General features: G+C 44.6%; 1 protein-coding gene across 6 annotated transcripts; it reads left to right on the forward strand.

Annotated features, from left to right (window-relative positions):
- The first annotated feature begins 2,024 nt into the window (after nucleotides 1-2,024).
- On the forward strand, nucleotides 2,025-10,281 carry LOC123395683 (protein FAR1-RELATED SEQUENCE 12-like). Of its 6 annotated transcripts, none has more exons than XR_006609810.1 (6): nucleotides 2,028-2,641; nucleotides 5,120-7,294; nucleotides 7,380-7,510; nucleotides 7,694-7,780; nucleotides 9,775-9,914; nucleotides 10,043-10,281. XR_006609810.1 is itself a non-coding variant. In XM_045090716.1 (5 exons), exons 2-4 carry the CDS (start codon nucleotides 5,122-5,124, stop codon nucleotides 7,729-7,731), a joined length of 2,322 nt encoding a protein of 773 aa, XP_044946651.1. In that variant the 5' UTR covers nucleotides 2,025-2,641; nucleotides 5,120-5,121; the 3' UTR covers nucleotides 7,732-7,780; nucleotides 9,785-10,281. The 6 variants fall into 6 exon arrangements, 4 of the variants coding, with proteins under 4 accessions (XP_044946651.1, XP_044946650.1, XP_044946647.1 ...); XR_006609811.1 differs by having other exon boundaries at nucleotides 9,785-9,914; XM_045090716.1 differs by having other exon boundaries at nucleotides 2,025-2,641; nucleotides 7,380-7,490; nucleotides 9,785-10,281.
- Nucleotides 10,282-10,998: the final 717 nt, after the last annotated feature.

Here is a 10,998-nt window from a genome sequence, read left to right on the forward strand (position 1 = left end):
CGTCCCCGCCCCGGCCGCGGCTGCAGCGCCCGCCCCGGCCGCGCCTGCCCCGGCCAAGCGGCGGCCCTCGCCCGCCCCTGCCGGCCCCGTCCCCGCCACGGCCGCCGCAGCGCCAGCCCCGGCCGCCCCTGCCACCGTCGGGGCCAAGCGGCGGCGGGCAGGCCTGCCACCGCCTCCGTCCGTGCCAGCCCCGGCCGCCGCTCCCGCCCCTGCCACCGCCCCGGCTTCCGCCCCCGACGACGCTCCGGCCCTCAAGAAGAGCCGACCGAAGGCGGCCTCCCATGGGCCGCGAGGGGCTGCCTCCAAGGCCGCCGGCGAGTCCTCCGCCGTGGCCAAGCAGCGGAAGAAGCTCACGACGCAGAAGAAGCCTGCTGCCACGCCCGCCGAACCTCCTCCCGTCGCGCACGAGGTGTTCGAGGAAATGGCAACCCCATCCTCGTTCATGAACCTCCTCCAAGACGCGGAGGTGGACCTCGGGGCTCCGCCTCTAGAACCCTTTAGGGTTGATGACTTGGAGGAAGATGAGGAGGATGAAGGGGATGACGAGGAGGAGGTGGCCGAGATAGGGGAGGAGGCATTCACCGCCGCTTCCCATCCACGCACGCGGTCGACAAACTACACCGAGGCGGAAGATATCCTCTTGGTTCGTGCTTGGGCAGCTGTGGGGATGGATGCAATCACCGGCACCGACCAAACCGGTAAACTGTATTGGCAAAGGATCGAGGACAACTATTGTAGGATCAAGCCGAAGAATAGTGGGTTCATCTCTCGCACTTACCGGTCGCTTCAAGGCCGGTGGGAGTTGATGAAGCCCGCTTGTGCTCGTTTGAGTGCGGACATGGACCAAGTGAGGGATGCACCACCTAGTGGAACCGTGGAGAGTGACTATGTGAGTACATATCTCTTCACTATTTTGATTATGTGATTATGTGTGGCTATTGTTGTGTTCTTATGTGATTATGTGTGGTTGATAGGAGACAATTGCCGGCATGAGGTACAAGGAGATGGCCGCTTCCAAGGGCAAGCCATTCCCATTTAAACATGCTTGGGCAATTCTTCAAACCTTTGACAAGTGGAAGTTGAGGGATCAAGAGACCGCACCCAAGAAGTCGGCAATGCTTAGGATGGATGATAGTGAAGATGAGGAGGGGGAGAGGAACTTGGGCAAGCCCGAGGGAACCAAGAAGGGCAAGGTAAGGGTGAAGATGGAATGAGAGGCGTCAAGCCTAAGGGAGAAGATGGAGCAAATGATGAAGGCAAGAGAGGAATTGACAACGAAGACATTGGAGACGAAGCTTCTTATCACCGAGAAGAAGAAAGAGGTCAAGCTTGCACAAGTGGAAGCAAAGCGTGAAGAAGCAAAGCGCAAGGCCGACTTGGAGGAGAGGATGATCAAGGTGAAAGAGGCAAATGTATGAAAAGAACTCATGGTGGAAGAGAAGGAGCACATGATGATGTTCAAGAAGGACATGGATCAAGAACAATTGCAATGGTGGAAGGACTACAAGGAGGACATCGCGGAAGAGGAAGAGGATATTCCGTGGTGCGTCCTCTACTCTTCGAGATGACACTCCGATGAGTTGTGGTGGCGATGGCGGTGTGGAAGACTCCACCACCGGCGACAATGGAGGTGCTTGATGGACGTGGAAGTGGTCTAGGAAATGGCGCCAAGTGTAATTTTTTGGTGATGGTGCCGAGTAGAGGGGGAAGATGATGATTGTGTGATGTAAAAACTATTAAACCATGCATCAATGATCTTTATTTCCGTGTTTGTTTGGAGGTTTATTATGTTTTTCTAGTGAAAATTATGCAATGCCAAATGACAGTTTTAAGGGTTGGGGTTGGGGCAAAGAGTAGAACCCTCAAACCCAACCCTTATAACGGAATATGTTTTTCAACTCTTAAAAGTGTTAAAATTGGGCAATTCTCAACCCTTAAAACTGGTTTTATATTTAAGGATTTGAGGGTTCTACTAGAGATGCTCTTACATGCAAAATGTCACCGACCCGACCCCAGGCTCCTCCCGCACTCGACCAGACCCCAGCTCCTCACGCACTCGACAAGGCTCCTCCCTCTCCTCTGTCGCTCGCTGCTTTTAGGGTTCGCCCCCCACCGCCGCCGCCGAGGCCATCTCCGGCGATCCTTCCCTCGGCCCGAACCCGACGACTCATCCCTCCCCGCGGGCTCCACCCCTCCCTCGGCCCGAGCACAACGCCTCCTTCCTCCCCGCAGGCTCCATCCCTCCCTCCCCGCAAGCTCCTGGCCCGGTCCGACCCCTCCGGCGACCCACTCCAGCGACCCACTCCGGCGAACGGCGCCCCACTCTCATCCCCCCTCCCTATGGTCCGGCGCGGCGCAAGAACGAGAACAGAGCAGACACCGCTCAAAAAAACAAAAACAAAACCGAGAACAGAGTAGACTGGCCGAGCGCCGCTAACCCTACCGGACGTCTGGACCGGAGCCGAGCGCCAGCGCGCCCCGCTGCCCGCGCGGCCCCAAGGGAGTGCGCCACCACTCGTTCCTTGCCGCCCCCGAGCCTGCACGGCGCCCTCGCGCTTGCGCCGTCCTCGGCTCCTCGGCGATGCGCCGGCTGATGTGCCACCGGTAGCGCCCAGGCCAACATTTATCCCTCCGGCCTACCGTGAGTGTTCTGACTCCCCAGTTTCTTTCTTTTTTATCTTTCCAGCTGAGAATAGAAGATGGTTAGTAATTTACTGTTTGATTCGTTACAAGCATTCAATCAAATCTAATTAGAATTCTTTGGATGAATACACTGGTCTTTGTAAAACAGAGATTTCTTTTTGTTACCAAGGGTATGTTTGGTTAATAATTTACTGTTTGGTTCATTGCAGCATCCAATCAAATCTAATTAGAATTCTTTGGATGAATACACTGATCTTTGTAAAATAGAGATTTTTTTTGTTACTAAGGGTATGTTTGGTTAATAATTTACTGTTTGATTCATTGCAGCATTCAATCGAATCTAACTAGAATTCTTTGGATGAATACACTGATCTATGTAAAGTAGAGTTTTTTTTTAGCAAGCTGTTCTTGTTTGGATTGTAGCCATTATACCATCCAAAATTTTGGCAAAATTGTCCTATGTTTAGTTTGCGACCAGTTGAGACGTGAGGGCTATACTAGTCTTGGGAATATTCAAATACATATACTTCTAATCCGAAAATGTGAAGAAAATCCAGTGCCGCTGTTCCTGCATATATGAAGAAAATATAAGCATACATGGACAGAGCTAGCCTGCCGGAAATACATGCCTAATCCAGCACAGAGCTAGCTGCCAGACTGACGATGTGCGGACCTGGAAGCTGATACATGGGTATGTAGGGTGGGAGTGGAATTTGTATAAAGAGGACAAGAATCAAGACTGAATAAATGTTGGAATGGAAATGCTGGGACTGCGAAGAGTTTCACCTAGGTTACTGTTTGAGTGAGTAAGGGTGGAAAAGGGGCCTAAGTTGCTGCTGAATCCAACGGTGCCTCAGCTCACACAATATAGATCGAAGGGCTGTCAGTAATTAAAGTGATGTGGAAGCACGCATTTGCAGCAAACTAGGTATTTAATGATTTGTAGTGTGGGTTGTCTATATAAGATATATAGACAAAAAAATGAAACTAAAATACAGTTTCCTACTAAAAGGTAAGATGCCTGAACAAGAAAAAGAATGAGGCAGACAATGGTTCATAGTTGGTGCTGCTGGAAATTGTTATACAAGAGCAGAGACTTGTAGGAGTACTTGCTAATCGCATGAGGGCCCACTGAACAGCTACACTCTAAAATAATGAAACTATCCTACGGTATGCACCACATGATGAAGAAATAGATAATTACATGGGACCCATGCAGGAAGACATGGCAGTGTACAATGCCAATATTTGGCGAAGGTTCACCGCACCCTCGGCTTGCTTGCGTGCTGGCGAGAAATGCATGGGCTTGCGGCGGCTGTGCCGGGCCAGCCAACTCTTTGGCACCAGTTCAAACAGCCACCAATTTCGCCGGGCAAACCTATTTTGTGGCATGGTAGCTTTGGCTGTGATTCGAACAGGCCCTAAGAACAATTTGTAGTTTCCTTGCTATTAGCATAAACTTTCATATCTTATACTCCCTCCTTTCCTAAATATAAGTATTTTTAGAGATTACACTATTGGACTACATACGGATGTATATAGACATATTTTAGAATATAGATTCACTCATTTTGCTCCGTATGTAGTCCCCAATTGAAATGTCTAAAAAGACTTATATTTAGGAACGGAGGGAGTATTGTACTATATGTCACAAAATAAAATAAATTGTAATTCCGCGTGCCATTTTGAAAATCCTGGTTCCACCATTGGAGGAGATTCTACTTGTATTTGCTTGGAGTAGGTGAGGGCCAGTGGTGCAGCTAGACCAGGTTTGGTGGTGGTGGTGGTGTGTGTGTGGGTGTGGGGGGGGGGGGGGTCACTATATGTTTTCCAATTTAATTCCTGCTAAAAAAACTTCACAAATCTAATTCCAGGCTGTTGTCCTTTGCTGGTACAGAAACTCTAGCACAGTTTGGTTGATTGTCCTAGGGTGCATCATGTCGCTGTGATCAATCCAATCCAGTTTCCCCTTTCTGGGGCGTTCCCATCCATCCAGTTAATTGTGTCTTATAGCAGTTTGTTTGCCGAACAACAATAATTCTGCTGCACTAGAGAACCTCCATGTAGCGTGTCTATTCTAACCTGGTAGAATGGAATATGCTGTAAATCTTGGAAATTTAAAGCTTGGAAAATAGACTACCTGTATGCATCGTGATTATGATAAGCAACATATTTGATGTTCTAGGGGCTTAAGGATTATGTGCATCATGTGGCGACAGTAGCTTGGATAACTGTAGGTAACGGTTAACTCACACGGCTGTATAGTACACTTAGGCTCTTCCGTTCAGTTTCCAAAGGGCATGCCTTAATTCCCTATAATAAGTCAAAAGTTAGTGTACTCTAGTACTTCAGTACCTCATTCTCATTTATGTTTGACGCATCCTTAAATTTGTTATATCGCATGGTTGACTTTATCTCTTATTAAATTTTGCTTGGCATGTGACCAATATGTTGCCTTTTGTGGTCGATGTTGCAGAAATGGAAGGTACTAACGTCCCTATTGAGATTGATGGAGACACGATCTGTCTGGAGAATGTTGGAGACGACGAGCATGAAGCTCAAGAGAGCGGACAGGTGCAAATCATCTATGCTACTGAAAATGGCGCTCAAGTAGCTTTTGACAGCCAAGAACAGGAAACGGAGGAACATTCTGTGAGAAGTGAAGAAGACCAGGAAAATAATTCTGTTATACCAAGCCGTGAGGAGTTTACTGAAGAATTGCGCACTAAAGTTGCATATAGCGAGGAACAAGCTTACAGACTGTACTGTGAGTATGGGCACCGTATGGGTTTTAGTGTGCGAAAGGGAAAGCAGTACTACTTTACAGGGAGCAAAGTTATTCGAACAAAAGACTATTACTGCTCAAAGGAAGGTTTAAAGGATGATGAGCAGCTTACCGAGGCAAACTTTAATAAGCCAGAGACCAGAACTAACTGCAAAGCGATGGTCCGTTTTAGAGTTGATTCCGAAGGTCAGTGGCGAGTTATTCAGATAATTCCTGAGCATAATCATGAGTTGGTTCCGCCTGAAGAGATACACTTACTGAGATCAGTGAGGATCCTTTCGATTCCAAAACCAGGTACACTGAATGCAATGGTGAATGCTGAAATCCAATCAATGCATGGCAGTTTGCGTGCACATGATGACGGTGCTGAATGCCATAGTCAGGTTAGCATCCAAAGTTACGCACTGCTTGAACCAGAGGATGCAGAAGCACTTGTAGGATATTTGAAGCGTAGAACAATTGAACAAGGTATGTTTTATTGGGATGTGCAAGTAGACCAAGAAGGCCAAATGACTAATTTCTTTTGGAGAGACGGTAGAAGTCGTGTTGACTATGACTGTTTTGGAGATGTTGTGGTATTTGACACATCATATCGTACCAATAAGTACAATATGATATGTGCCCCATTTGTTGGTATTAATCACCACATGCAAAATGTTATGTTTGGCTGTGCATTTATGTTAGATGAGTCGTTGACATCCTATGAGTGGTTACTCAAATCGTTCTTAGAGTCAATGGGTGGTTGTCCGCCTAAAACAATATTTACTGATCAGAATGAAACTATCTCAAAGGCAATTGAAGTCATTCTCCCAGAGACACGCCATTGTCTTTGTCAGTGGCATATCGAAAAGAACCTACAGGCCCATTTGGATACACCAAATGGTTCTGGAACATTTCATAGCATGTTCATGAAATGCATGAAAGATTGCGAGTCAGAAGCAGAGTTTGAGGAAACATGGGCAATGATGCTTCATGAGCATAATTTGCAGGATCACCAGTGGCTCACTGATCTATTTGAGCAGAGGCATAAATGGTGCACAGCTCTTCACAAAGTTGCATTTGATTGTGGTATTAGATCACTGGATATGAATTTTAGTTCACACAATGTGCTGGGCAGCATTGCTGATGAATCAACTTCACCCACTAATTTTGCTCTTGAGTTTGATAAACTGGTTGGGAGTTGGCGTACAAATGAATCTGTAGATGATATTCAGTGCAACCAGATTTCCCCAGAGTCTTCAGTTAAGCAGAATAGTATTTTGCAACATGCTGCTGAAGTTTACACACATAAAGTCTACAAGTCTCTTGAAACAGAGTTTCTAGACGGATGCAGTGGAACTTCATACCAGGAAATGCAATGCAGTGAAACACTGTATAGATTTGAGTTCATTATGCAAAGTGGTCCAAAAGTTTGTCTAGTTTACCTTGACACCTCTACCATGGAATTGAGCTGTAGTTGCAAAAAATTTGAGATGATGGGCATACTTTGTTTGCATGCACTGAATGCACTTGGTCTCAAGAATCTTGATAAAATTCCTGAAAGTTATGTTTTAAAGCGATGGACAAAATATGTGAGGAAAGGAACTTATGTATTTCCAAGTGACCAGTCTCCAGAACAAGATTCCACAGAGGCTGTGCTTGCATATCGTAACCGGGCTATGTGGTTTGTTTATGATTTGCTGATGAAGAGCAAAGGTCATCAGGATACAAGAAAACTTGTTCTTGACGTGCTTGAAAATGGAGAAAAATCATTGGAAAGTGTATGTGAACTCAAAAGGATGCATATACATCCCTCAGGAAAGGACAAAGATGCAAGTAAAGCTGAGAAGAGGAAAAAAAAGTTATCTAAGCAGGATAAAAATTCAAGTAATTCCTCTTTTGTTTCTCATGAATTGTAATTTGTTTAGTCCTTAGTAGTATGTGTCTAATAAATCACTATGTTGTTTTGTAGGAAATGTTAAACAAGCGGTTTTGCCTCCGTCAGCCGAGTCAGTTTTTGTCGACCAACCAAATCAAAATCAGTATTTTGCAACAGAAGATATTGCAACAAACTCATCTATTGGTAGGCCTTTCTTCTACCAGGTAGAAGTCCTACCATTGAGTCTTGTGCTTTAATCTTAATTATTACCTTATTATCTACTCCTTCCGTAACTTAATATAAGACGTTTTTTGACACTATAGTCGTGTCAAAAGTCTTGTATTAAGTTACAGAGGGAGTATTTAGGTATATGATGATAAATTTTCTGCACCTTACATCTATTCCAGGAGTATCCTGCTACTGGTGTTTCAGCAAGTCAGATTGAAGGGCATGCAAATATGCATTCCGTTCCACAGTGTGCACCAGCACCACAGGTATGTTGACAGACTTCCTACTCTAGAATCTAGACCTTTTCTTAGTTGAAGGTGACATGTATTAAGAGTAGATACGATAAGGAAGCTTCATAACATGCCTATTGATACAAACAAGTAAATCGCATGCCGGTACTTGAAATTGCATACTTAGTTCAGGTGAAGTCCTTAAACTAAAAACCTAGTAGGTCCTCAAAGTCTCAAATGCGTATAAGTTGTTTAATCATGTCCAAAATCAGGTTTTTTCATGGTGGCATGGCACTCCCTCATGGCAAAATGCTGCCTTGGTATCTCCTCCCAGCCTCTCCCCCTCTTATGCTGCCGGTTGATATATATATTTATCAAACAAGTTGAGGAAGCTGGAGTCCGAGTGATCTGTCAAAATGGCAGCGGGGGCATTTTGTAGCCTAACTTCAGGCAGATTGGCGAGGTGGCCATTACTTTCCTGGATTGGGCTGCATAAGTTGTGGGTGATGACTGTAGGATTGAAGGGCATGCCATGGGGCAGCAACACACCAGACATCAGGACAATGTAGGCTGCTCATTGTCCATCTGGAAATCTCACTCAGTCCGTTCGATAAACATGTTGCCTGATGCTTGTTTCTAGGCTTGAACAGGTCAAGTAAGCAGCTTGAAAGAAAGTAGTTGATGAAGCATTCATATATACATGCATGTGCTTGATAGCTTGTATGTGATGCCGTCAATTGGTTTCAATGCGACCTGACATCTGGCTTGCGATAAAGTTCGAGGCAATTGCGGTTGATAGAAGCACCTTTTCCTGATCTTTCGTGCTCAGGATGGTGACCTGCTAATAGTGTGGTCAGTGCCCCCTCGCATAATATGGCAGCACAGCCTGAGTTCGTTTGTCGCCATGCCAGTTCGTGCTTTTCAGGTTTATGAGTGGCCGTGACAGCTTGTTCAAAATTTAGCATCCCCAAGTCGTCTGTCAAAATATCGGAACAAGGGTGGGAGACGGGAAAGAAATGTCATATCAATCTGGCAAAACAGCTTCTGGGTCTGGTCAAGCCATTTAATTTGAGGACTTAAAACTAGTTTTGAGTTTAGGGCCCTACTTAGTTTAGTACAAGTTTAAAATCCATGCTGCAATTTACTCGATACAAATTAGTTTGGTCAACATGTGGTTATACCTCTCATAAAACAAGCATGTGGTTGTACCTTTAACCAAATCACCCCCTAGGGAACACAGCCGTGCGCATACAAGGGTTATTGGGATATACTAGTATGTCTATTAGCCTATTGTTGACGTTGCTGCAAGTTCCCAACATTTTGTTACTAGAGATCCTTGCCTTTGCCAAACATATCATCTTTCTTTCCTCACAGCTAACTGGAGGACTGACATGTGAAAGCAGGCTGTAGGCCTGTAGCTTGTCCTAACAATAACTGAATAACATCAGAATGCAGATACTGCTCAGTGCTTCTTAATGTACTGACGTTGCCATGCTATTCATGAAAATTGATGTAATATTACTAGCTTCACCTGTAGTACCTAATATAAGACGGTTTTTGCAGCAAGACGTTTTTGCAGTTCAGTTTGAACTGCAAAAACGTCTTATATATAGTTACAGAGGTAGTAGATAATTAGTGATTTGGTATTTCTGATGGCTAGCTCTGCGTACTAACCCCAGCCATTACCCATATTGTATATAAGTATCATCATGCGGATGAAGATTGGAAATGGATGAAATCGAAGTAGGAGATGCACAAAAGTAAAATTTGGTGCTTGGTATATGATTTAAGTCTGTAGAACATAAAATGAAGGAGAGAAATCAAGTAGGCTTCCATAACTCGCTTTCTAATGCCATGCTGAATTTTTCAAGTCATCTAGCTATTGTATTTCTTATGTTGTTAGCAATTTATTGTCCCTACTCAAGTGCCACGGATATTAAATCTCCATATAGGTAGAAGCCATGCTGCTTTTATTTATCCATCTTTTCTTTGTATGTTGTTAAGTTTCTCACATTCATGGACCCTGACAGGAATTTCCAGCATATGACGCAGTCCATCCCCCATCTACATTTGGTGGCGAAAGTAATTTCTGAAGAATGCTAATATCAGAAGTTCATATTTCATTAACTGATTGTTGTATGGGCATGGTGTGTTGAATCCTAAACTGCATGTAGGTCTCCTTTCTCCGACTTTGCTAATTGATGTACCAGATGTAATTTGTTACTCAACTGTATGGAGTGGAAGTATTGTACAGTAGAGAATTAGGAGCTAATACGGTGCTGTTATTTGTACCTGCAGGTAAAATAGTCATTCAAAGAACATGGAGAAGAAACCATGGTAGTTCGTGTTTGTAAACTTCTGAGATGGTATAAGATTTAATGGAAATTTCCTGATCATAGCAAGTCCAGTCACTTTGTTCTAATTTCCCATTTCGTGACTGGTCAGGGAACATTATTTTTTCTATTTAAGTGGTTCAAGAACTGTGACAAAATTCTTGGGGGCGGACATTCTTGCTATATCAAGTTTTCTTTGGTACAGATCTAGTTCAGCAGTGTTTGAGTTCCTTCTCCTAGAACTTGACGAACCCTTGGGTATAATGTCAAGCTTAAATTATAAAGATATTATTGCAGTAGGCTGTTGTTACTGTTAAGCTTCATGCATTAGCCAACGAAACCAAAAGTCTGAACTGATGAAAAGGACTACGCAATCCACATATACACTTCAACACCCCCTTTCACGTGTAACGCGGAGAGTTAACACGTGGACAAACTCAGAGATATGGTTCAAGAGGCCTATACGTGGACAGATAGGGGGCGACAACAATTTTTGAGTAAACTGTGAAAGCTAGGACCTGAACTCAAGACTTTAAGCTTTGATACCATGTTAAGTTTTATGCACTAGCCAACGCAACCAAAAGTCCAAACTGATGAAAAGTCCGAACTAATGGAAAGGATTACGCAATTCACATATACACTTCAACAGTTACCACTGGTTGTTGCGGAAGGCGTCATACTCATCATGAATCGGGCTCTCCGGCTCTGCGGTGGACCACCTCAATTCTGGCAATGGTTGGTAACTATGTAAAGTCTGTGAGTCAAAAGCGGGATCTGATTGAAGATAAATGGAGAAGACCTTAGGGGAGATTTATTAAGTTGGAGCACGTGCAACGGCTGCAATCTTGTTAGATGAAAAAGGACAATTCATAGCGGCACATCACAATTTTATTCGTTATGCCGCGGACACAGTCACTACTT

Source organism: Hordeum vulgare, chromosome 5H (assembly GCF_904849725.1).
Source record: "Hordeum vulgare subsp. vulgare chromosome 5H, MorexV3_pseudomolecules_assembly, whole genome shotgun sequence".
NCBI classification, from domain to species: Eukaryota; Viridiplantae; Streptophyta; class Magnoliopsida; order Poales; family Poaceae; genus Hordeum; species Hordeum vulgare.